Below are 25,837 nucleotides of genomic sequence, written 5' to 3'. Positions count from 1 at the left end.
GGTTCAGCATATGCAATTTTCTATTTTTCTGTGCTTCAGGCTTCCAACCCTGAGTTGGGGGAAAGGGAAAAGGGAAAGTGACAGGGAGTATGGAGTTAAATGGAAAGATAAGCAACAGGATAGCATGTGTACAGGTGGGTTTAAGCTCAAGGCAGATTAGGAATAAAGCAAAAAGGAAGGATAGTTTAAGACATCTTAGGATTTCCAATATCTCTAATAATGATAAGAAAGTTAGCATTGAGGCACGTTACCTAAATGCACGTAGTATTTGCAACAAAGTAGATGAATTTACAGCACAAATCATCTTGAATGGTTATGATGTGGTAGGCATCCCAAAGACATGGTTGCAGGGAGTTCAGGACTGGCAGTTAAACATCCAAGGTTTCACAACTTATCAAAAAGACAGGGAGGTGGGCAGAGGAGGCAGGGTTGCCTTGTTAGTTAAGTAAGAAATTAAATCTACGGCACTGAATGACATAGGGTCAGAGGGTGTGGAGTCTGTGTGGGTGGAGTTGAGGAACCACAAAGGCAAAAAACTATAATGGGAGTTACGTACAGACCTCCTAACAGTGATCAGGACCAGCGGCGCAAGATGCACCGGGAAATAGATAGGGCATGTCAGAAAGGCAAGGTGACGGTGATCATGGGGGACTTCAATATGCAGGTGGATTGGGTCAATAATGTTGCCGGTGGATCCAAAGAAAGGGAATTCATGGAATGTTTGCAGGATGGCTTTTTGGAACAGCTTGTGATGGAGCCCACGAGGGATCAGGCTATTCTGGACTTAGTGCTATGTAATGAGCCTGACTCTATAAAAGACCTTAAAGTGAGGGAACACTTAGGAGGCAGCGGTCATAATATGGTAGAGTTCAGTCTGCAGTTTGAAAGAGAGAAGGCAAAATCGGATGTAATGGTGTTACAGTTAAATAAAGGTAATTACAGGGGCATGAAAGAGGAATTGATGAAAATCAACTGGAAGCAGAGACTAGTGGGGAAGACAGTAGAGCAACAATGGCAGGAGTTTCTGGGTGTGATTGAGGACACAGTACAGAGGTTCATCCCAAAGAAAAGAAAGATTATCCAGGGTAGGATTAGACAGCCATGGCTGACAAAGGAAGTCAGGAAATATATCAAAGAAAAAGAGACAGCCTATAAAGTGGCCAAGACCACTGGGAAATCAGAAGATTGGGAAGGCTACAAAAACAAACAGAGGATAACAAAGAGAGCAATACGGAAGGAGAGGGTCAAATATGAAGGTAGGCTAGCTAGTAATATTAGAAATGATAGTAAAAGCTTCTTTCAATACATAAGAAACAAACGAGAGGCAAAAGTAGATATTGGGCCGCTCCAAATTGATGCTGGAAGGCTAGTGATGGGAGATAAGGAAAAAGCTGAAGAACTAATAAGTACTTTGCGTCAGTCTTCACAGTGGAAGACATGAGTAGTATGCCAACAATTAGGGAGAGTCAGGGGGCAGAGTTGAGTATGGTAGGCATTACAAAAGAGAAAGTGCTACAAAAGCTAAAAGGTCTAAAAATTGATAAATCTCCTGGCCCCTATGGCCTACATCCTAGAGATCTGAGGCAGGTGGCTGAGGAGATAGCAGAGGCTTTGGTTGTGATCTTTCAAAAGTCACTGGAGTCTGGGAAAGTCCCAGATGATTGGAAAATTGCTGTTGCAACCCCCTTGTTTAAGAAAGAATCAAGACAAAAGATGGAAAATTATAGGTCGATTAGCCTAACCTCGGTTGTTGGTAAAATTCTAGAATCCATTGTCAAGGATGAGATTTCTAAATTCCTGGAAGTGCAGGGTTGGATTAGAACAAGTCAGGATGGATTTAGTAAGGGGAAGTTGTGCCTGACAAACCTGTTAGAATTCTTTGAAGAGGTAACAAGTATGTTAGACCAGGGAAACCCAGTGGATGTCATCTATCTAGACTTTCTAAAGGCCTTTGATAAGGTGACTCACAGGAGGCTGCTGAGCAAGGTGAGGGTCCATGGTGTTCGAGTGAGGTACTGGCTTGGATTGAGGATTGGCCGTCTGACAGAAGGTAGAGAGTTGGGATAAAAGGCTCTTTTTCGGAATGGCAACTGGTGACGAGTAGTGTCCCACAGGGTTCAGTGTTGGGGCCGCAGCTGTTCACTTTATATATTAATGATCTGGATGAAGGGACTGGGGGCATTCTGGCAAAGTTTGCCCATGATACAAAGATAGGTGGACAGGCAGGTAGTACTGAGGAGGTGGGGAAGCTGCAGAAAGATTTAGACAGTTTAGGAGAGTGGTCCAGGGAATGGCTGATGAAATTCAACGTGAGCGAATGTGAGGTTTGCACTTTGGTAAAAAGAATACAAGCATGGACTATTTTCTAAATGGTGAGGAAATTCGTAAAGCAGAAGTACCAAGGGATCTGGGAGTATTGGCCCAGGATTCTCTAAAAGTTAACTTTCAGGTAGAGTCTGTGATTAAGAAAGCGAATGTCATGTTGTCGTTTATCTCAAGAGGGTTGGAATATAAAAGCAGTGATGTGCTTCTGAGACTTTATAAAGCTCTAGTTAGGCCCCATTTAGAATACTGTGTCCAATTTTGGGCCCCACAGCTCAGGAAGGACATACTAGCCCTGGAGCGTGTCCAGCAGAGATTCACACGGATGATCCCTGGAATGGTAGGTTTAATGTACGATGAGCGGCTAAGGATCCTGGGATTGTATTCATTAGAGTTTAGAAGGTTGAGGGGAGATCTAATAGAAACTTACAAGATAATGTATGGCTTAGAAGGGGTGGACGCTGGGAAGTTGTTTCCGTTAGGTGGGGAGACTAGGACCCGTGAGCACAGCCTTAGAATTAGAGGAGGTAGATTTAAAACGGAAATGAGGAGACATTTCTTCAGCCAGAGTGGTGGACTTGTGGAATTCATTGACACGGAGTGCAGTGGAGGCTGGGACGTTAGATGCCTTCAAGGCAGAGATCGACAAATTCTTGATCTCACAAGGAATCAAGGGCTACTGGGTGAGTGCAGGGAAGTGGTGTTGAAATGCCCATCAGCCATGATTTAAATGGCGGAGTGGACTCGATGGGCCGAATGGCCTTACGTCTTATGGTCTAACTAAAGTAGTAGGGGCCGAATCAATGCATGAACACCGTCAAGACTGGTGTGGTTGGAATCTCCTTGTAGATAAGTTAAAATAGTGTGGGCATTCTTCCTCCCTCGCAACGACCCGTGATCGCGGTGAGTGAATGAATGAATGAAAATGAATGAATCAGCTGAGCGATCTGGTTCCCCTTCCATCCAGCTCTCGCGATATGATGAACGGCGTCTGTTCCACGCGCTGATTGGACGGTGGCCGCAAAGCGGCGAGACCCCTGGCCATGGTTTCGGTGAGGAATTGTCCCGACCCTGAGTGAAGCAGAGAAAGATTGGTGGAGTGTTAAAGTCCAGCCGTCTGTGCTTCCAGTCACGTTTACTCTGCCTTTTTATGTTATTATTCTCCTGATCTTGAGACTGATCCTCTGGCGCTTGCTTGAATTTACTGATCTGCAGCTGGACGGCCCGGCCTGCTGCAGCCCGGTGAGGGTAAACAACGACGGCGGGGGAAGAGATTCCTGATGTGGTCAAAAACTTTCAGTTAAGTCGGTGGAGCCTCCTAAGGCACAGTGTCGAATTTTAATGTGTTTTGGTAATTTGATTTGTGTTTTATTCGAATACTAAACCGATGGGAAGTTCTAAAAATTCAAAACCTCATGGGTCCGTTGAAGGCTTTTGATTGACCATTTTCAATGGTAAGGATGCTGTTGAGCACAGGGGTTAATATTTTTCTAAAGATCTTCTTTTGGATTTATGTTTATGTTTTATGAGAAAAATTCAAAAGAATAACTGCAAAGCACCGAGGTAATCGGAGTCCGTGAGTAATATAAACAAGTGCATGATTACAAAACGAATAATTTATGTGACTATGTTCCTCCAAAAAAATCGCGAGTACAAGCCCAAACATGCATAAGATTCAAACTGGAACAAAAGGATTCCTTGTTAAACTTTAGATATCTCAACCTACAAATCCAATTACATCTTCAAATAACGAAGAATCTTTCCTTGCAACATTTTTATTGGCCTCAGCAAAATCTCATAATTTTTAATCAAATTTTTATTTTCTGAGATGGCAACAGTCTGGTTATGGTTATTCACGGTTGTTGGGTTGTAGATTCAAGACCATTCTGGAGTCTTGAGGTCATAACCTGAGATGATATTGTCAGTCCAAAAATGATGTGGAACTGCTATAAAGGTGGAGCTGTCTTTCTGATAAGATGTTAAAACTGGACCCAGTATGGCCACAAAAAATTACATTGTACAGCCCAGTGTTTGTGAGAGCGCTGTTTTCTCTTGATATGGTCAGCATGTATCTGTCAGGCAAGATCGCTCAAACACATTCATTATTTATTTAATTGCCGCACGTGGCACGAATTTATCACTGAATCCCAACAGCGTGGAAACAGGCCATTGGGCCCATCACCAACCCCCCAAAGACCATCGCACCCAGACCCATTCCCCTACCGATCCCTGCATTTCCCATGGCTAACCCACGCATTGCTGAACCCTATGGGCAATTTAGCATGGCCAATCCACCAAACTTGCATATCTTTTGATTGTGGGAAGAAACTGGAGAACCAAGCAGAGACAGGGCAAATGTGCAAACTCCATGCAGACAGTAGGCTGAGGGCAACCGTAGTAGCTGGGTGTATTTGTACATGCAAAAGGCTTTGAGATGGCAGGGAAAGTTGAAGCAATTGACAATGTGTGTGAGCTGTATAAACAGTATGAAATGCATGCAATTACATTAAACTTATATAAAAACATTATAATAGGAACAACAGGTATTATTTTATGTTCTTTTCCATTGGTGGGCTTGACGGTGGGAGGAATTTTGTGATTCCTTCGTAATCACATTCAATTAATGCCCATTTAAGGGCCATTATCCTACTTCGACTGGTGAAAAACCTGTTGTAGGTGGGCCTGCAGCAATGTGGGAAGCATGGTAAGCAAGCTTATAGGTTGTTTGGGTCTCCTGGGGAGCTTCATTTGAAGACATAGTGCAGGACTCAGTGAGGAGTGGGATAGTGCCAGCTGAGAGCCATCTCCCTTCTCTTGGTTCCACCATGTTCCTTTCCCTCTTTTGCAGCCCCCAACTCTTGAAACCCCTTTGGTCATCCCCTAACTCAGGCCTCGGTTGCTCTGCATTCCTGGGCAACATGGTTATTGATCAGTTGAAGACATTGCCTCCTGTTCAAGCTATTAAGGAAAAAACCTGCCAAACTCTTATTTGTTTTGCAGGTGGGACTTCTACCCATGGGGTCCTGTTCCTTTGGAAAGTCTGCTTTTGGTCACTTACCTGATAGGCTTGTAATTCAGGCATTCCCTAAGGGAGTCAATGCAGATCACTTGATGAAACTCCAGCTGAGGTCTGAGACACCGATTGTATTGATGAATTCCTCCCTTTATGTCAAATTTTGTTTACAGACATTGGAAAAAAAAAAGTGAAAGCTTTAGCATGGATTAAGACCGAAGTTAGGAGATTACAGTAAACTGGAGGAGTTCAGGTTGCCCACCTTTGAACAGTGAAAGCTAAGCAGAGATATGACAAAACTATTTATAATTATGAAATCAGAAGTCACATGACACCAGGTTGTATTCCAACAGGTTTATTTGAAATCACAAGCTTTTGGAGAACAGATCCTTTGTCAGGTGCAGTGAGGTGCAGTCACTGCACCTGAAGAAGGGGCTGCACTCCGAAAGCTTGTGATTTAAAATAAACCTGTTGGAATATAACCTGATGTGGTGTGACATCTGACTTTGTCCACTCCAGTCCAACGCTAGCACCTCCACATTATAATTATAGAGGGATTGGACAAAGTAAAAGATATAAACTATTTTCACTGCCTGGAGAGTTTAAATGTAGACGACAGCAATTAGAGTGGTTGGCTAAAGAACTTAAGGATACGTGAGATAAAACATTTTAATACATTGAATTATTAGGCTTTGAAAAGCTCCTTTTGCTTTGCATAACCTTTTTTCCAGTGTGTAGTATGTTTATGTTGCATACAAATAATGTGCAACGCAGTGATAACACAGTGTGGAGCTGGAGGAACACAGCAGGCCAGGCAGCATCAGAGGAGTTGGAAAGTTGACATTTTGGGTTGTGATCCTTCTTCAGAAATTTGACGTTTCGAGTCAGGACCCTTCTTCACCCTCAATACAGTGTTTGACTCAGAACAAAAGGCATGTGGATTAGCTTTCATCCTGCTGCATGGCTGAAAATGGAGGATCCTGCAAAATAGTCTGAGGGGGTGGTGGAACGAATTCAAAAATAGCTTTTGAACCGAACTTGGAGTAAGATTTTAAGGAAAAAAAATTGTAGTGATATAGGCGAAAAGGAGATAGTGGGATTAACTAGATTTATGTGAAAGAGCCCAGCATCTACTATTTGGGGCTTTTTTCTACGTAATATTAAGAGGATGCTTTTAAATTTCTGGTTGCACTTCATCCCTGAGCTTCTGATCTTTGAATACCTAGTATGGAATGAAGTGGCAAGACAGAGAATCTCCTTGCGGGCATGCTCTTGTGCCTGATAGGTTGAGGGCACAAGATTTACTGTAGGAGGTGCATTGGTCTTCCTCACTCTGTGGTTAAAGCTACATCCGTGTGTCCTCGGAGAAGGACCATATGGTGTTCACTGATATTCTTCAGCCCTCATATGATCACTGGGTGTTGCAGGGCCTGGCATGCTTTGTCATCCCTTAAAATGATATTTTATTTAAATTGATAAATTACTCTTAAAATTTTGATTTTTCTGTTACAACTTCCTGTATGGTCTACCAACCTTAATTTGGCAATTCTATTTAAAATATTAGACATGGTAGGCTAAATGGCTTTCTTCAAAGCTGAAGTATAAGGTTGTTGACTTGCTCGCAGAGCTGGCTTGTTTTTGTTCAGACATTTCGTCACCATGCTAGGTGACATTATCAGCGGAGCTTCCGATGAAGCGATGTATTTCTACTCTGTTTTGCCACTAGCTGATGTTCGTGTATTCTGACGGCTACGTAGAATACACAAACATCAGCTACCAGCAAAACGGCATGATGAACTCTCCTTAATATCTGTACTTTCAGACAATGACGGCCATCAGTTTGACTGCGACAAAGTAACCACAGTAGCCCAAGCCAAACATAGACATGCACGGGAATTCCTAGAGGCTTGGTTCTCCACCCATCCTTAAATCAACAAACATATATAGAATTGGACCCAGATATAAACCCATACAGCTCAAAACAGGAAATGACAATACTCACCATAACTGACCAGACAGTATAAATTCCAAGCAGAGTAGAGTAATATCGCTTCATCAGAGGTTCCACTGATGATGTTACCTAGCATGGTGACAACATCTGAACAAAAACAAGCCAGCTCGGTGAGCAAATCAACAATTTGTCCATATCCTGAGCTACGGATATTTGCCAATACTTTAAAGAGCTGAAGTATTCTATGAATCTTCATGTGTAAAGGCTACAGGCTACATGAATCTTCATGTGTAAAGGCTGATGCAAAGGCTACAGGCCCTGACAAGATTCCAGCAATAGTACTGAAGATTTCTGCTTCAGAACTCGCTGTCCCCTGGCCAAGCTGTTCCAGTACAATTACAAACACTGGTATCTACCTGGCAATGTGGAAAATTGCTCAAGTGTGTCCTGTGCATTAAAAGCAGGATGAATCTAAAGCAGCCAGTTACCGCCACATCAGTCTACTCTCAATCATCAATAAAGTGATGGAAGGTGCCATCAACAGTGTTATCAAGCAGCAATAACCAGTTTGGGCTCTACCAGGACCACTCAGCTCCTGACCACCTCACAGCCTTGGTTCAAACATGGACAGAACAGCCAAATTCCAGAGGTGAGGTGAGAATGACAGTGGTTGAAATCAAGCCTGCATTTAACTGAATTTGGCATCAAGAAACCCTGGCAAAATGGAATCAGTGGGTATCAGAAGATGGTCGTGCTTGTTGGAGGTCAATCATCTCAGCTCTAAGACATCTCTGCAGCAGTTCCTTGAGGTAGTGTCCTTTGCCCACCCATCCTCAGCTGCCTCATTAATGACCTTCCATCCATTACCATGTCATAAGTCGGAATATTTGCCAATGTTCAGCACTATTCATGACTCCTCAGATACTGAAGCAGCCCATGTTCAAATGCAGCAAGGTCTGGACAATATCCAGGCTTTGGCTGACAAGTGGGGAATGACATTTGTGCCACACAAATGCCAGGCTGTGACCATCCCCAATAAGAGACAATCTAACCACCACCCCTTGATATTCAATGGTGTTACCATCACTGAATCCCCTGCTATCAACATCCTGGGGCTATCATTTACCAGAAACTCAACTGGACTCACCACACAAACGCAGTGGCTACGACAGCAGATCAGAAGCTAGGAATACTGTGGCGAGTAACTCACCTCCTGACTCAAAGACTGTTGACCATCCACAAGGCACAAGTCAGGAGTGTTATGGACTACTCCCTGCTTGCCTAGATATGTGCAGCTCAACAGCACTCTGCTTGGCACCATCCAGGAAAAAGTAGCCTGCTTTATTGGCACTACATCCACAAGCATCCACTCCCTCAGCCACCGCTGCTCAGTAGCAGCAGCACGTACTATCCACAAGATGCACTGCAGAAATTCATCAGAGACCCTCATACAGCATCTTCCAAATGCACGACCACTTCCACCTAGAAGGACAAGGGCAGCAGATGTTTGGGAACGCTACCAACCACGAGTTCCCCTCCAAGCCACTCACCATTCTGACTTGGAAATATATCGCCGTTAGTTCACTGTCCCTGGGTCAAATTCCTAGAATTCCCTCCCTAATGGCATTGTGGGTCAACCCACAGCAAGTGGACTGCAGCAGTTCAAGAAGGCAGCTCGCCGCCATCTTCTCATGGGCACCTATGGATGGGCAAGAAATTCTGGCCCAGTCAGTGATGCCCATATCTCACAAAAATGAATAGAAAAAAAATTAAACACAAACTGGCCCTACCATTTTGAACATTTTCAGATTGTCTCCTAACTACATTTCTAATGTGAGAATATGTTTGGTACACATTGTTTGATATCAGTTTGCATCTCTGCAGCATCCTGAGTGACCAACAGTGGAGAAGAGAGATTGATACCAAGTGTGGAGATAAAGAAAGAAGAGAAAAATTGAACGAAATTACTTGTCACATCCAAAGACTTAAGGAAGCTTTAAAAAGTGAAGATGGTTGAGTGTAAATACATGGGGAATGCTGTGGTTGAGATGAAGAGGTAACAAACAACAAGTAATTTGGTTTAAAAGAAAAAGCTGTAGTTGCTGAAAATTTGAAACAACAGAACAATACTGGAAAGATATAGCAAGTAAGGTAACATCATTAGGAAAAGTTAAATTAATGTTCTAAGTTATAAAATCTATTGCTGGAATTTATCTGAAGCATGAACTATTTGGCTTTTCCATAGCCTTGCCTGACAAGAGACTCTGAATTTTTTTACTTGAGCGAGTAACCTGATGTCTGTGGGGCTGGGGATAATTTAAAAAGGATCAGAATAAGGTTGTGAAGGAATCTGAAGGGGAGGACGAGGATTTTAAATAATTTTATTTGGAACAGGGATGTAGAAATAAAAGTTGAGTGCTGGAATTGATATGGCTGAGCATATAAGTTCTGAATTGGATTACTTTGGCTGCTGGAGATGAGATGATGATGAGAATGTGGGAGAAATTAAACTTCTGTCTGAAATACAGAAACTGAAGTTTTGGCAGCTGTAAGAATGATAATAGTTGGAGACTGATGGCTTTTGTGACTAGATCTGACTTAAATGTACTGGAGGTGATTGAATTGTTGAATGGTGTGATAATTTGTGTATCTTGAAACTCCATCGGGAGTGTTTTGCTAGAGGTGCAGAGAGGTGACTGAGAACTGAAATGGTAGCTATGATATCACTGAGATCGAGTTTTAGCTCATAAAATTTAGCATTTTTAGAAATTTCACTCGTTGCGTCAGGAAGTGATGAGTTTTATCATGGTTATTTTTGGGTCTTTCTGATTGAAACCAAATTAATTCAAAGAAAATAACATATCTTCGTATTCAAGAAACAGATGGTATTATGTTTGCAGGTATAAATAAGTAAATTGCTTGAATTACGTTATTCTTTATCGTTGCATCTTATTTCAAAGGACTGTTGCAACATTAGATTGTTTTAGCTGTTATTAAATCCATAGCCATTGTAGCTTTTTGATTGCTTGTATTAGTAAATGAAAAGATCTGGTAAGTTCTTTTCTTGCTGGCATGAATTTTGGCTGTTCATTTTCTCCTTTGGATATAAACTTGCGTTTCTCCTTCTCTCCAGTATCTTTGTAATATTTCAGTCAGAATAGTTTACTGAAGAACAGATTTTATTTGCATTTAATAATAGGATGTAGATGTCACTGGCTAGGCCAGCATTTATACCCCATCCCAAATTGCCCTTGAGAACATCAAAAGCTGTCTTCACAAATTGCAGTTAGGGCAGGGTGTAGTCCACATTGCAGTTGGGAACAGAGTTTCAGGACTTTGATCCAGCAACAGTGAAGAATTGTGATAATTGTGCCAAGTCAGGATGGTGAAGTGGAACTTGCTGATTGTGCTCCTATTCACCTCCTGCTTTTTCCTTTTAGATGGTAGAGGTCATAGTTTTGGAAAGTGCTGTGAAAGGAGCCTTGGTGAGTTGGTGTTGTGCATCTTGCAGATTGAACACGCCTGCCACCGTGCAATGATGCCAGAGAGTGAATGTTTAAAATATGCACTTAGGATAACTTCTCTACTTTAGAGTTCTGCCCCACTAAATAAACTTTAGTGCTGTTTTTGCTTTGTTTGCTCTTTTACAACCTTATTAAGTTGACTTGCTACTTTGTAATTGTGTGTTCATACTCCCAGATTATTTGCTCCTGGTTTAGGAAAAACCAGTAATCTAAGAGGTACTGGAGATAATGGGAACTGCAGATGCTGGAGAATCCAAGATAATAAAATGTGAGGCTGGATGAACACAGCAGGCCAAGCAGCATCTCAGGAGCACAAAAGCTGACGTTTCGGGCCTAGACCCTTCATCAGAGAGGGGGATGGGGAGTGGGTTCTGGAATATAGGGAGAGAGGGGGAGGCGGACCGAAGATGGAGAGAGTATAGGTGGGGAGGTAGGGTGGGGATAGGTCAGTCCAGGGAAGACGGACAGGTCAAGGAGGTGGGATGAGGTTAGTAGGTAGATGGGGGTGCGGCTTGGGGTGGGAGGAAGGGATGGGTGAGAGGAAGAACAGGTTAGGGAGGCAGAGACAGGTTGGACTGGTTTTGGGATGCAGTGGGTGGAGGGGAGGAGCTGGGCTGGTTGCGTGGTGCAGTGGGGTGGGGGGGACGAACTGGGCTGGTTTAGGAATGCGGTGGGGGAAGGGGAGATTTTGAAACTGGTGAAGCCCACATTGATACCATTAGGCTGCAGGGTTCCCAGGCAGAATATGAGTTGCTGTTCCTGCAACCTTCGGGTGGCATCATTGTGGCACTGCAGGAGGCCCATGATGGACATGTCATCTAAAGAATGGGAGGGGGAGTGGAAATGGTTTGCGACTGGGAGGTGCAGTTGTCTGTTGCAAACTGAGCGGAGGTGTTCTGCAAAGCGGTCCCCAAGCCTCCGCTTGGTTTCCCCAATGTAGAGGAAGCCACACCGGGTACAGTGGATGCAGTATACCACATTGGCAGATGTGCAGGTGAACCTCTGCTTAATGTGGAATGTCATCTTGGGGCCTGGGATAGGGCTGAGGGAGGAGGTGTGGGGACAAGTGTAGCATTTCCTGCGGTTGCAGGGGAAGGTGCCAGGTGTGGTGGGGTTGGAGGGCAGTGTGGAACAAACAAGGGAGTCACGGAGAGAGTGGTCTCTCCGGAAAGCAGACAGGGGTGGGGATGGAAAAATGTCTTGGGTGGTGTGGTCGGATTGTAGATGGCGGAAGTGTCGGAGGATGGTGCGTTGTATCCGGAGGTTGGTGGGGTGGTGTGTGAGAACGAGGGGGATCCTCTTTTGGCGGTTGTGGCGGGGGTGGGGTGTGAGGGTTATGTTGCGGGAAATACGGGAGACGCGGTCAAGGGTGTTCTCGATCACTGTGGGGGGAAAGTTGTGGTCCTTGAAGAACTTGGACATCTGGGATGTGCGGGAGTGGAATGTCTTATCGTGGGAGCAGATGAGGCGGAGGAATTGGGAATAGGGGATGGAATTTTTGCTGGAGGGTGGGTGGGAGGAGGTGTATTCTAGGTAGCTGTGGGAGTCGGTGGGCTTGAAATGGACATCAGTTACAAGCTGGTTGCCTGAGATGGAGACTGAGAGGTCCAGGAAGGTGAGGGATGTGCTGGAGATGGCCCAAGTGAACTGAAGGTTGGGGTGGAAGGTGTTGGTGAAGTGGATGAACTGTTCGAGCTCCTGTGGGGAGCAAGAGGCGGCGCCGATACAGTCATCAATGTACCGGAGGAAGAGGTGGGGTTTGGGGCCTGTGTAGGTGCGGTAGAGGGACTATTCCACGTAACCTACAAAGAGGCAGGCATAGCTGGGGCCCATGCGGGTGCCCATGGCCACCCCCTCAGTCTGTAGGAAGTGGGAGGAGTCAAAAGAGAAGTTGTTGAGGGTGAGGACGAGTTCAGCTAGGTGGATGAGGGTGTCGGTGGAGGGGGACTGGTCGGGCCTGCGGGACAGGAAGTGATCGAGAACGCCCTTGACCGCGTCTCCCGTATTTCCCACAACACATCCCTCACACCCCGCCCCCGCCACAACCGCCAAAAGAGGATCCCCCTCGTTCTCACACACCACCCCACCACCCTCCGGATACAACGCATCATCCTCCGACACTTCTGCCATCTACAATCCGACCCCACCACCCAAGACATTTTTCCATCCCCACCCCTGTCTGCTTTCCGGAGAGACCACTCTCTCCGTGACTCCCTTGTTCGCTCCGCACTGCCCTCCAACCCCACCACACCCGGCACCTTCCCCTGCAACCGCAGAAAATGCTACACTTGCCCCCACACCTCCTCCCTCACCCCTATCCCAGGCCCCAAGATGACATTCCACATTAAGCAGAGGTTCACCTGCACATCTGCCAATGTGGTATACTGCATCCACTGTACCCGGTGTGGCTTCCTCTACATTGGGGAAACCAAGCGGAGGCTTGGAGACCGCTTTGCAGAACACCTCCGCTCAGTTTGCAACAGACAACTGCACCTCCCAGTCGCAAACCATTTCCACTCCCCCTCCCATTCTTTAGATGACATGTCTATCATGGTCCTCCTGCAGTGCCACAATGATGCCACCCGAAGGTTGCAGGAACAGCAACTCATATTCTGCCTGGGAACCCTGCAGCCCAATGGTATCAATGTGGACTTCACCAGTTTCAAAATCTCCCCTTCCCCCACCGCATCCCTAAACCAGCCCAGTTCGTCTCCCCCACCCCACTGCACCACACAACCAGCCCAGCTCCTCCCCTCCACCCACTGCATCCCAAAACCAGTCCAACCTGTCTCTGCCTCCCTAACCTGTTCTTCCTCTCACCCATCCCTTCCTCCCACCCCAAGCCGCACCCCCATCTACCTACTAACCTCATCCCACCTCCTTGACCTGTCCGTCTTCCCTGGACTGACCTATCCCCACCCTACCTCCCCACCTATACTCTGTCCACCTATCTTCGTTTCTCTCCATCTTCGGTCCGCCTCCCCCTCTCTCCCTATTTATTCCAGAACCCACTCCCCATCCCCCTCTCTGAAAGGTCTAGGCCCGAAACGTCAGCTTTTGTGCTCCTGAGATGCTGCTTGGCCTGCTGTGTTCATCCAGCCTCACATTTTATAATCTAAGACGTACTGTTCTTTTTAAGAGTGTGATACTTCATAGTTGCCTGTTTTGAAATTAATTTGCCAATTATTTGCCTAATCTACAAGTGTATCAACATAATTTTGTCATATATTGAAGTTGACTTTGATGTTGATGATTCTTCCCCAATTTGATGCCATCCACAAATTTAAAACTTGTGTTTTTTATTAAGTTTTATCTTGTTATAAAATTTGTGAACAACAGTGGTACCAATACTGATCCTTGCAAGCGTTTAATGTACTTTGTAGCTTTAATCTTCTGTCACTCTAAGTAATTACCCTTTACCCCCACTTCTGGTCTATATCTAACTATTCTTCTACTTTTATTGTGGTTCTGCAAGCTCAAGTCTTGCTTCTTACTATGTGGCACCTTACTGAATGTGTTATTGAAATCTAGATAAGTTACATAAATAGTATTTGCCCTATTTTTCTCACTGTTAACTATTCTTAAAGCATTCAGTGTGTTTGGACAAATAGGACTTTTTCCTTTTTTTTTAAACTTTTCCAATAGGAATTCCCATGTAGTTTCCACAAGATTGTTGAGCTGAATGGCCTGTAGTTCCAGGACATTATCTCTATTTAAGGCGTATAGATATAAATTTAGCTATCTACCTGTCCTCTAGCGTTACACCTTTTTCTAATGAATGATTAACAGTACATAATCTGCAGGAGATAGTGAAAGTACTGTTTATTTTAAAATGCACTGACAGAATATGACCAGATAAGGATTTTTCTTTTCTTGCATTTGATTTATTTATTTTAAATTGATTCATTTCTGTTGTACATATGCTTATGTCATTCCTAAGATCATCTTCCAACGTCATGTCCACCTGATTTGCTTCCTGGGTAATTACTGCAGTAAAGACATGATTTAATATTTTCTCTATCTTGTTGTCTCTGATTTTGTAATCTATTAATGGCCTTATTGCTATTGCATTTTTCTCTTGATGTACCTAGTGAGCCAAATGTGGTAACAAAAATATTGCATATTGCTTCAATTGATCGAGTAGTCATTGCGAGAGCTTAGTAATCTTCCAGTCTAATTTTGCTAACAGCTTTAATGCTAAGGACAGAACTTTGTATATTTTAAATTCAAAGTAGGAAAATTGGGTTCTGTCAATAAATGTAATTCTTCACTTTGTTTCACATAGTTTTTACCATCACTAACAAATTTCCTTGTGTGATTTATACTGTGAACCAAATATCACTTACTGAGTTACTTTTTGAGATCCAAGATTCATGAATAGACCTGTGATATACCAAGTACACCAAATATATTTACAAGGATTCCTTTTAACTCTTGAATTGTTACAACTATCTAGATACTGAGCATTGAAAAATCCACTGCAGTTTGAGGAGCAAGTGCTTTCTTAAACATAGTCTTTGTGCTGAACATACAAATTAGGAGTAGGGGTGGCTCATTCGACACCCCACCCCAAGCCGGCTCCACCCTCAGTACAATCATGGTTGATATGTTTGCTTCAAATTTCACTTTTCCTCATCACCTTTTAGATTCTTGTTAGACAAGGAAATTATCTAATTCTGCCTTACATAAGGAAAGTATCTTGAGGTAAAGATTCAAAAGCTCAGAGTGTTAGTAATGCTGGAAAAGTGTTTAGAAAGAATGGGCATCATTGTGCATTCCTGAATTTGTTCTTCTAAGATGTATTATCAAAGGAAACCATTTACGTAAGTAAGTGGAATGAACAAAGAAGAAAACCCCCAGGCATATTCAGGTGGTGGTAAGAATTTGAGACTTTGGATCTCAGACTTATTGTCTAAAGCCTTCCTTAAAACTGGTTTGTAGTAGTAAGTTTGTAAATTATTTGTGTTGAATTGGGTCATATTGAATGAGATGTCAACAGCAGAGATACAAAATGTGGAGGATTATAGAGAAAAACTCTTAAATTCAGATGGCAAAGTGAATTAATATTTATTTGATACTTTTTGCATAATATATAAATTCTTATTATATTCTGGTGCCATCAGTACTCAACTGACAATTTTCTTCGATTCAAACGGCACTACTGTCATTCTTGGAACATGTAATCTAGTCTTGATACAACTAAAGAAAGGCTACATTGTCACTTTTAGTTTGACATACGATGTTGCTGTCAAGGTCAGAATTTTATTGCCTTTCCTTGATTGTCGACACACATACGCTGGTAAGCTATTCTCTGAACTGCTACCATCTGTTATGTAGAGAGTTCCAGAATTTTGACCCAGCAGCAATGAAGGAATGACGAATCATTTTCATGTAAGGATAGAATATTGTTTCTATAGAAAATATGCAGGTGATTATGCTTCGACACATTTGCTGCCCTTGATGGTAGAGGCTGCATATTTGGAGTTACTATGTGACTCTTGCAAATGATACACATAGCAGACATGTTGGACTGGGGGTGAAGGGTGTGAGCATTGTAGGTGATGGATTTGGTGCCAAAATGTGGGCTGCTCTAAGCTGCTTGTTTTTATGCTTTTTGTTGGAGCTATGCTGATTCAGGTGACTGAAAACTTCCATTGCAGTCTAAGATCTACCTTGTGGATGGTGGGCAGGTTTGAGGAGTCAGTAATTAAACTTCCCACTACTTATCTGCAGTCGTAGCCGCAGTATTGAAGTGCCTGCTTGTGTTCAGATTTTTGTAGTGATTACCCTTGCAAGGTATTTATAATGGGGAATTCATGCCAGGCAACAAATGCGACCTTGAAATCAAATGCAGTCATTCTCGCCTCATTTCTGGAATTCAGCTATTTTTGTCCATGTTTGCACCAAAGTTGACATGAGGCCCAGAGCTAAATGATGTGACAAAGCTAAGCAACAGCAGTAAGCAGGTATTGCTTCTTGGCATTGTTAGCAACCTCCTCCTTCACTTTGATTCAGAATAGGTTGACAGTGTGGTGTTTGGCTTGATTGGACTTGTTCTGCTTCAACGTTTAGATGATCCTAAGCATTTTCCGATTCATCTGCTATTCTTGATATCACAAATTGGATCAAATTAGTTGAAAACTGCCTTCTGTGATCTGGACCTCGGGAGGCAGTGGAGATAGATGATTTATCTGGCAATGTTGGTTAAAGATAGAAGAAAATGCTTAAGGCTTTTCGTTTTTTACCCAAGAGCTGGACACCACCCACAAAAAAACAATTGAGAACGGGGTCATTCCTGAAGCAGCAGCCTCTTTCTGCTTGTTTAGTCATCGTCCACCGTTCACAAGTGGATATGGCAGAACTGTGGAACTTAAATGCATTAATTGTGAGATCATTTAGCTCTGCCTGTATCATACTTTCTATGAGAGATTGACAGTGGTCTGAAATTTTTCAAAAGCCATATTATTTAAAATGTTTTCATATGAGGTACCATAAAGAAAAGTTAAATATTTTCACTCTCAAGTCTGTTTTTAAATCCTGTGAATGGATTAAAAAGTGAATTAGTACACTTCAGTTTATACTTCAGAGTTTTGGGGTCCATTTGAGAGAACTGAATATGATAGCTTTGATAGAAGAATAAGATATGTATTTGACATGTTGCAGTTATCTGATTCTCTATCTCCTGCCTTTCATCTATGCTTTATTAATTATGTATTTAATATTTGACTCTTCTTCCACACAGGGAGATGGGATGCAACCCTGCATTCGTTGAACAGCTGCCAAAGATATGCTACAACATAGCTGGTTGAAAGAGGAAATAATGCTGGCGACACGGCTGTAGGCTGGTAGGAGAAAATGAGTAAACAAAGAGATTGGGATTAGAATTGGGTAGGGAACTTGTGATGGTGGGCATGTCTGAGAAGAATTTCGAATAGAATTGTAGACTGGACCTCTGACATGGACCTCTGCTGAGTTACATTGGTGTCTGAGGATCATCAGTGGTGTTGTGTTATAGATGCTTGATCTAGGGTAAGTGATCATTTGAGCTGGCTGGAAAGCCTCCAGGGTAGACACATTTTGTAGGTAGCTGGAGAAGCACTCACATGGAATGGAGAACTTTTCTTCGGTTTAGATTAGATTCCCTACAGTGTGGAAACAGGCCCTTCGGCCCAACAAGTCCACACCACCCCCTTGGAGCATCCCACCCAGACCCATCCCCCTCTAGCCCACACACCCCTGAACACTATGGGCAATTTAGCATGGCCAATCCACCTAGACTGCACATCTTTGGACTGTGGGAGGAAACCGGAGGAAACCCATGCAGACACAGGGAGAATGTGCAAACTCCACACGGACAGTCGCCCGAGGCCAGACTCGAACCCGAGTCCCTGGCGCTATGAGGCTGCAGTGCTTATTTAAATCATATTGTGATGTATGCTTGCCCTAAGTCCTTATCATAGTACTTTTCCGTAAAACTGTATTTTGACCATGATTGGATAATTAATTTATTAATGACAACAAAATGTAACCAACATGTTATATAGTTTTATCAGTTTGAGGTTTACCACTCCCAAATCTCCCTTCTTGAGCAAGATTGTCACATCAGCAATTTTCCAATCCCAAATTTCCCAAATCTAAGGATTTTTCAAAACTAGTACCCTTGCCTTTATTAGCTGAGGCATAAAGTTTAAGAACAGGGAAATTCTTCTGAAAGCATAGGTTAACTTAACATTGGGAAAATGCTACTATATTATAGAGAATGTAAAAGCAGAGTATATACAAGCATGGATACTCAGCCTCGCTTCATGAAGCAAAAATTATGCATGACAAATTTATTAGAATTCTTTTCAGGAGATTGCAAGCAGAATGGATATGGGGGAACCAGTAAATGCAATGTATTTGGATTTCGAGATGGCTCTCAGTAAGGTACTACATACACGGCCTGTTAGGAATCCCATAGAGAGCTGGGAACAGCGGGGTTGAGGGATGCATTTTCTGGATGCCAACCTGTATCTAGTGGAGTGTCTCAGGAATCAGTGCTGGGGCCATAATAATTTTGAATATATATTAGTGACGTTGATGATGGAAGTGAATGTATAGTCACCAGGTTTGTGGGTGGGATAAAAATAGATGGGAAAACAAGTTGTGAGGATGAACACAGAGTCTCCAGAGGGATATAGGCAGGTTATGTGAATGAGAAGATATTCTCATCACATAGAATATGGTGTGGGAAAATGTGAGATAATGGACTTGAATATTATTTAAATTGAGAATGACTGCAGAAAACTACAGGATAGAGGGATTTGAGAGTCCTTGTGCATGAATCATAAAATAAAGTATATAAATTCTGTCCGGTAATAGGAAGGCAAATGGAATATTAAGCTTTAATTCAAGGGGAGTGAAGTATAAACAGAGGGAAGTCTTGCTAAAACTAGAAAAGGCGTTGGTTAGACCACACCTGGAATACTGAGCAGTTTTGGCCCCCTTACCTAAATAAGGTAGTCAGTTAAGATTCACTTGATTGATCCCAGTCTTATGAGGAGAGGTTGAATAGATTGGGATTGTACTCAGCGGAGTTCAGAGGAATGAGAGGTGACCTTATTGAATCATGTCAGATCCTTGGGAAGTTTGCCACGTTAGGTGCTGAGAGGTTATTTCTCCTTCTGAGGAGTCTAATATCAGAGGTCATAATCTCAGAGTAAGGGGTTACCCATTTTAGACCATGGTGAGGAGAACATTTTCTGATTGTAATGAATTCGTGGAATTCTTTACTTCAGGAGGCTGTCGAGTCTGTTTGGTTAAAAATATTCAAGAATGGGAATAGACAGATTTTTAATCAGTGAAGGAATCAAGGATTATGGTAAAAGGCAGGAAGTGGAGTTGCAGATTGTCAGATCAGCCATGATCCCATTGAATAAAAGCAGATTTGATGGGTCAAATGGTCATTTTCTGCACCTGTGTTTTATGATCTGATATTGCCTGGATTGTATAGTGTGTTGATGTTGGTAGTCCGCTTGCTGTCATAACAAAGTCAGCCATCATTAGCCAGGTATAGAACGTAGCCCTTGCTGTTGATCATGTCTGTGCTTGGCAATTTTTTTCAAATATTGTTATCGTTTTAATATGATTTTATTGCTTAAGTTTGTGTCACTTTATTGAAACGAAACAGAAATTGCTGGAGAAACTCACCACGTCCGACAGCAGCTGTGGAGAGAAAGCAGTGCGAACACTTCAAATACAGTGACCCTCAGTTCTGAGTTTAGTCTGCTTTTTTTCTGAAATGCTGCCAGACTTGCTGAGTTTCTCCAGCAATTTCTAGTTTTGTTTCAGATTTTACACATCCCCATTTTGTTATACTTTGATTTTATTGATTTCCTGTAAGTATGTGATGCTTTATTTATTTCTTTTATGAGAGTATTGGATACTGCTACTGACAACCCAAAGCCTGTCCACCATCCATAAGGCAAATTCGTAAGTGTGATGAAATACTGCATGCTTGCCTGGATGAGTACAGCTCCATCGAAGCAAGAAGCTTGACTATCCAGAACAAATCAGCCCACTTGATTGATACCACATCTGTAAACATTCACTGTCTGAACCACCAATGCTCATTGGCAGTAGTGTGGTCCATCTGCAAGATGCACCACAGAAATTCTCCAAAGAGCTTTACAGTACCTTCCAAACCCATGACCACTTCCATCTAGAAGGACGAGGGCAGCAGATGCATGGAAACACCACCACCTGCCAGTTCCCCTCCATGTCACCCCTCTTTCTGACTTAAAACTGGTTTGCTGTTCCTTTAGTGTTGTTGGATCAAATCCTGACATTCCCTCCCTCACTGAATTGTGGGTCTGCCTACAGCATTTGAACTTCAGTGTTTCAAGAAAGCAGCTTTGAAGGGCATCTTGGGATGTGTAACAAATGCCCAGCCAGCGATGTACAAATCCCACAAGTGAATAAAAAAAGTTTGCAAATAAGATTAATTTCTTTATTGAATGTCCATGGTACTTTAAACAACAATTTCAATTTGACAGTGAGACTAAATGTTCATGTCAAAAGCAAAAGGTCCAAGTGACTAATCTTTCACAGGTTGAGTTTAAAAATAACATGTTTAAGATTGGTAGACCATATCTTTCTGATCTTATTTATTTGCATAGTTTTCCAGAAATTCCAGAATATGTCTTCTCCTTTTGTTAATATTTGAGTTCTTATTGAAAAGTATTTTGGCATTCCTGTATTTCCCAAAACTTTCTAGTAATTGTTATGTATTGCAAGTTGTACATTTAAAGTGACTACAGTAAGTTCACTGTGTCACAACTAATTTGACGATTAGCAATGTATAGCAATTTCACGTGATGTGATGCTGTGCATTGTGATTGTTTTGTCACAAAATTATGGTAGTACTGCATGGCTAATATGCCTGGTAATTTTAACTGAATGTGAGAATAAATTAAAACTTTGTAGGTAATTCGCTGGTGAGGGTATATTTTGAGAGCCTGGAGAAGCCAAAATTATTCTCCTTGGGGCAGAAAAAGATAACTGGCAATTGAGTAGAGATGTTCAGAATTATGAAGGCTTTAATAGGAAACAACCTGCACGCACAGCAAACAATTGGGAAAGCAAGTGGTATGTTAACCTTTTTATAGCAAGGTGGTTGGAGTATACAAGTAAAGAAATCTTGCCACAGTTAAATAGGGCTTTAATGAAGCCACATGCCATGGGAAGATAGAGAAAAGGTTCGTTTGATTGTCACTCTCAGCAATTGGACCTGCAAGGTGAGATGCAGTAAAATTGGCCTTTATTCTTTGGATTTTAAAAGAATATGAAATAATCTTGAAACATATAATATTCTGAAGGCTTGACCTGATATATGTTGAGAGGCAGTCATCTAAAGCTCGGCTTGATAGCCTCAGGATAAAGAGTTGACCATTAAGTCTGAGATGGGAAATTTCTTCAGAAGCTTGTAAGTCTCTGGTTTTCTCCACTCCAGATGGCAGAAGATGTTCGGTCTTAGAGCTCAGTACAGCATAATTAATTAGGGCAATGAAGTATTGAATGAGAAAGTTTGCTTGAAGCCTTGTCTGGCCTGCTCCCTGTTTTTTATTTAATTCTTAAAATTAGTGTCAAAATGCTGGAACTCCCGACAGCACAACATTGTGGGCATATCTACACCAGACAAACTGCAGTATTCAAGAATGTGGCTCTCTGCTACTTTCTTGGACAGTTAGGATGTGTAATAAATGATGAACTTGCCAGCAAACCCAAACCCCATAATTGCACACTTTATAAAACACTATTTCTAATGGCAATTAGCTAAGTAGCCAGATGACACAGATTTAAGGTAATTTGCAAGAACTAGAGGCAAGGAAGAAATATTTTAAGTAGCTCATTACAATTGGGAATGCAGTGACTGTAGAGGTGAGGAAGCAGATTCAATGTTTACATTTCAAATGAATATGTGCTTGAAAAACAAACAAAATGCAGAGCTACGGCAAAAGAGCAGGGGAGTGGGACAAGTGATATTGGGAACTGCAGACGCTGTAGAATCCAAGATAACAAAGTGTGGAGCTGGATAAACACAGCAGGCCAAGCAGCATCACATCAGCACAAACGCTGACGTTTCGGGCCTAGACCCTTCATCCGAGGCTCTGATGAAGGGTCTAGGCCCGAAACGTCAGCTTTTGTGCTCCTGAGATGCTGCTTGGCCTGCTGTGTTTATCCAGCTCCACACTTTGTTACATCGGGGAGTAGGGCAAGTTGGATACTGATTTAAAAGCTGACATAGGCATGATGCTCAACTAGCTTACTTTTATGCTGAGGGTTAAATCGAGTCAGGGTTTTATAGCATGGCAACAGGCCCCTCAACTCAAACTGATCCATGGTGCCCACTTAGCTAGTTCCAATTGCCCGCATTTGGTCCATATCCCTCTAAACCCTTCCCATCCTATCCAAATGTGTTTTTTAAATGTTGCTATTATACCTGCCTCAATCGCTTTGCCTGACAGCCCATTCCATATACAGACCACTCTCTCAATGAAGAAGTTGCCTGCCAGGTCCTTCTTCAATCTTTCTCCTCTTGCCTTAAACCTATGCCCTCTTGTCTTCAATTCTCCATCCCTGGTAAAAGGACTATATGCATTCATCCTATCTATGCCCCTCATGATTTTATACACCACAATAAGGTCACCCCTCATTCTCCTATGTTCCAGTGTAGGCTGAGATAGCTGATTCTCATTGCCCATTGTAATGATAGTTGCTCAGAATTTCTATATTTCCTTTGGAAGTTCAGTGTTTTTGCAATATTTTGACCAGTATTAATTGTGGTGGTCTATCAGAAGATACAAATAATTTATCAAGTGTTGAGATACTTACTTGACTTCTGTGCATGGTCTGTCGAAGAGCTAGATTAGATGAATGAAGTTTTCTCATGTAATCTTAAATCATTTTTGCTATGTAACTATTGTATAATGTTCTTCTATGGCTATAAAACTTAAAAAGAATGTCATCCATTTTTCTCAATTAGATGCAGTATTAGAGTAATTGCTTCTTCGAATGGGTGTCAGTAAATTGGACGTTCTGTACAGACGATTCCTCCTTTCAAAACTTTTCATTCAAGGATGGGGAAAGCCGGATGATCTCAGAAGGTCTTGTATGAATAAACTGTTCTGTGACATTTGACTTTACGTGATTTTAGAATTGCACTGTTGAAGTGTTATTTGTCATCCAGTAGTCCTTTTAGAGACTGATTATGAAGCCAGCCCATGTATTCATGTTCAAAGTTTGTTCTTGTGATTAGGGAAAACGATTATATCCTTTTCAGTAGGTTGAAGCACTTTGTTATTTAGCTGCCACAAAACTTAATTGTGTCTGTAAATAAACTTTCCTTCTCGGACTGCCTGCTTGTTTTGACTAAAGTATGATAGAGGTAGAGGTGGAATTTGCTGCAGAGGTGTTAGGGAAAAACAGAAACAAAATTTACTGTAACTTTTAAAGTTTCCATATAAGCAGAGGAAATATAATTCGTTACCTGATGAATGAGCTGGCCTAATGACTCATGAAAATCCAAATTGAATGACATTAATCAATAGGATGTAGCGTATACACTGCTACATTCTTTCTAATGCATGAGGTATGTGAAATTTTTTTTTATCTGATGTTGGAATTTTGGAGTGGATACTACAAGGTCAAGGGTTGTACATTTATTTGTTCTCCCTGTGTCTTGCATGACTTTGCTATTCTCTCCTGTTGTGCATCCTCTGCAGTTGTTCAAATGTGGCATGGCGTGGAATGTACTATTTTCTAAGTTCCAAGCATCAACCTCTGTATACGTATGAAGCATGCTCAGCTTTCTCTTGCTTCAGTCTTTTCCATCTTGAATAATTCTGCAGCTGTTCCAGGGATTCTTGCTGTGAAACTGCTACAGTGACTTGCATAGAAAGAGGAAGTTGAAGGTTTCAAACAGTGCGGCAACGAACCTCATTCTGTGTGTGTGTGTGTGTGTGTGTTGGAAGACAGGAAACAGTCATGGAAAACAAACTTAGATGAAAAATTTATTGTGCCTGCTAATGCCTCTCAGGTGAAGTAACTGAAGTCAAGAGTTCAGTAGAATGTAGTTTGAATGAAAGGCTGTTCGATATTCTGATGTGCTGGCATCATATGCTTGCTTAAATTGCTGTAAATATCTTGGTCAAATAATTAAACTGCTTTAGGATTTATTCTTCGACTTTTAATGACTTTTAAATTATTAAGCCAACATTGTATTTTGGTGCTATTTGTAGTTGATCGAATCAACAATTAAATTTCAAAAATTGCAGTTGGAAATAAACACCAAAAAGCTTTTCTGTATTCCTTTGGATGCCAGTTGTTGTACCTCTGGTTGACATTGGACTTGTATTTAATTGGATAGTTTTAAAAATATTGTAACTGTGTTTTTAAAATTTTAGGTTGTTTGAATTTAGGAAAACAATAGGAAATCGAGAAAAATGTCAACAGTTGGTCCCTAAAGACTACCCCGTATTCATTGACAAGGTAAGTCATGAGCAACAAAACAGCCTTTCGTAGAACTGTGCTACTTTTCTTTTAAATTACGCTGTTGGAGGGGATAAAACATAATTCAAATAAAAAACTGAAAAACTGCAGATGCTCTAAATCATAAACAAAAACAGAAATTGCTGGAAAACTCAGCAGGTCTGGCGGCATCTGCGGAGAGAAATCAGAGGTTATGTTCACTGTTCTCAGGAAGGGTCACTTGACCCGAAATGTTAATTGATTTCTAGCCACAGATGCTGCCAGACCTGCTGAGCCTTTCCAGCAATATCTGTTTTCCTTTGTGTTTAAAACCTTACTCAAACCATCTTTCCCTAATTTGTATGTATCAGTGAGTCGAATTCTTGTCTTCATTGTGAAAACAGGCTGATCTGATATCAGGCAAAATTTCTCATGGGTATTTAAGAACAGTGTTCGTAACAAACATAGATTTGAATTAGGAATGGGGAAGGCCACTCATCTCATGAACTTGTTCCTTCGTTCAAGTAGATCATGGTTGATCTGATTACTCCAAATTTCTGCCTACTGTTGATAATGTTTGACCCCCTGTCAAGAAATAACCACTCAGCATCTGCTTTTACAGCCTTTTGAGGAAGACAGTTCCCACGATACACAGTCCTCTTTTAAGCAACAAATTCTCCTTATCTCTGTATTAAATGGGTGGCTCCTTATTTTTAACTAGTGACCTAAAATTTGAGATCTTCCCCAGAAGTGGAAACATTATTTCTAGATCCATATTTTTAGAAACTCCAAAGATTTTTCATGTTTCATTCCAGTCGCCTTTTACTCTTCTTCACTATAGCAGATACAAATCTAGCCTTTCCAACTTTTCCCCATTAGACAACTCACCCATTCAAGATATTAGTCCAGTGAGCCTTCCTAAAACTGCTGACAATGCATTTGTATCATTGTAGGTTTACTTGTATACTTTCTGTACTAAGTTCAACTAGTTGGATGCAGCAGTATTTGCTACAGTTGAGT

The 25,837-nt window shown here is 41.9% G+C and overlaps 1 protein-coding gene across 7 annotated transcripts in view; it reads left to right on the top strand.

The window, feature by feature from the left end:
- The first annotated feature begins 3,340 nt into the window (after positions 1–3,340).
- The window catches only part of abhd18 (abhydrolase domain containing 18), a 98,222-nt gene continuing 75,725 nt past the window's right edge, over positions 3,341–25,837 (top strand). For 2 of the 7 annotated variants that reach the window (XM_059643657.1, XM_059643519.1), the window contains exons 1-4: positions 3,341–3,776; positions 17,553–17,655; positions 23,334–23,454; positions 24,754–24,838. In XM_059643657.1, coding sequence (XP_059499640.1) covers positions 23,363–23,454; positions 24,754–24,838 — 177 coding nt within the window. In that variant the 5' untranslated portion in view covers positions 3,341–3,776; positions 17,553–17,655; positions 23,334–23,362. The remainder of the gene's footprint in view (positions 3,777–17,552; positions 17,656–23,333; positions 23,455–24,753; positions 24,839–25,837) is intronic. The other 5 variants (XM_059643581.1, XM_059643550.1, XM_059643644.1 and 2 more) reach the window with 5 other exon arrangements.

Source organism: Stegostoma tigrinum, chromosome 1 (assembly GCF_030684315.1).
Source record: "Stegostoma tigrinum isolate sSteTig4 chromosome 1, sSteTig4.hap1, whole genome shotgun sequence".
Lineage (NCBI taxonomy): Eukaryota > Metazoa > Chordata > Chondrichthyes > Orectolobiformes > Stegostomatidae > Stegostoma > Stegostoma tigrinum.
This window is presented reverse-complemented; position numbering and strand designations above follow the sequence as displayed.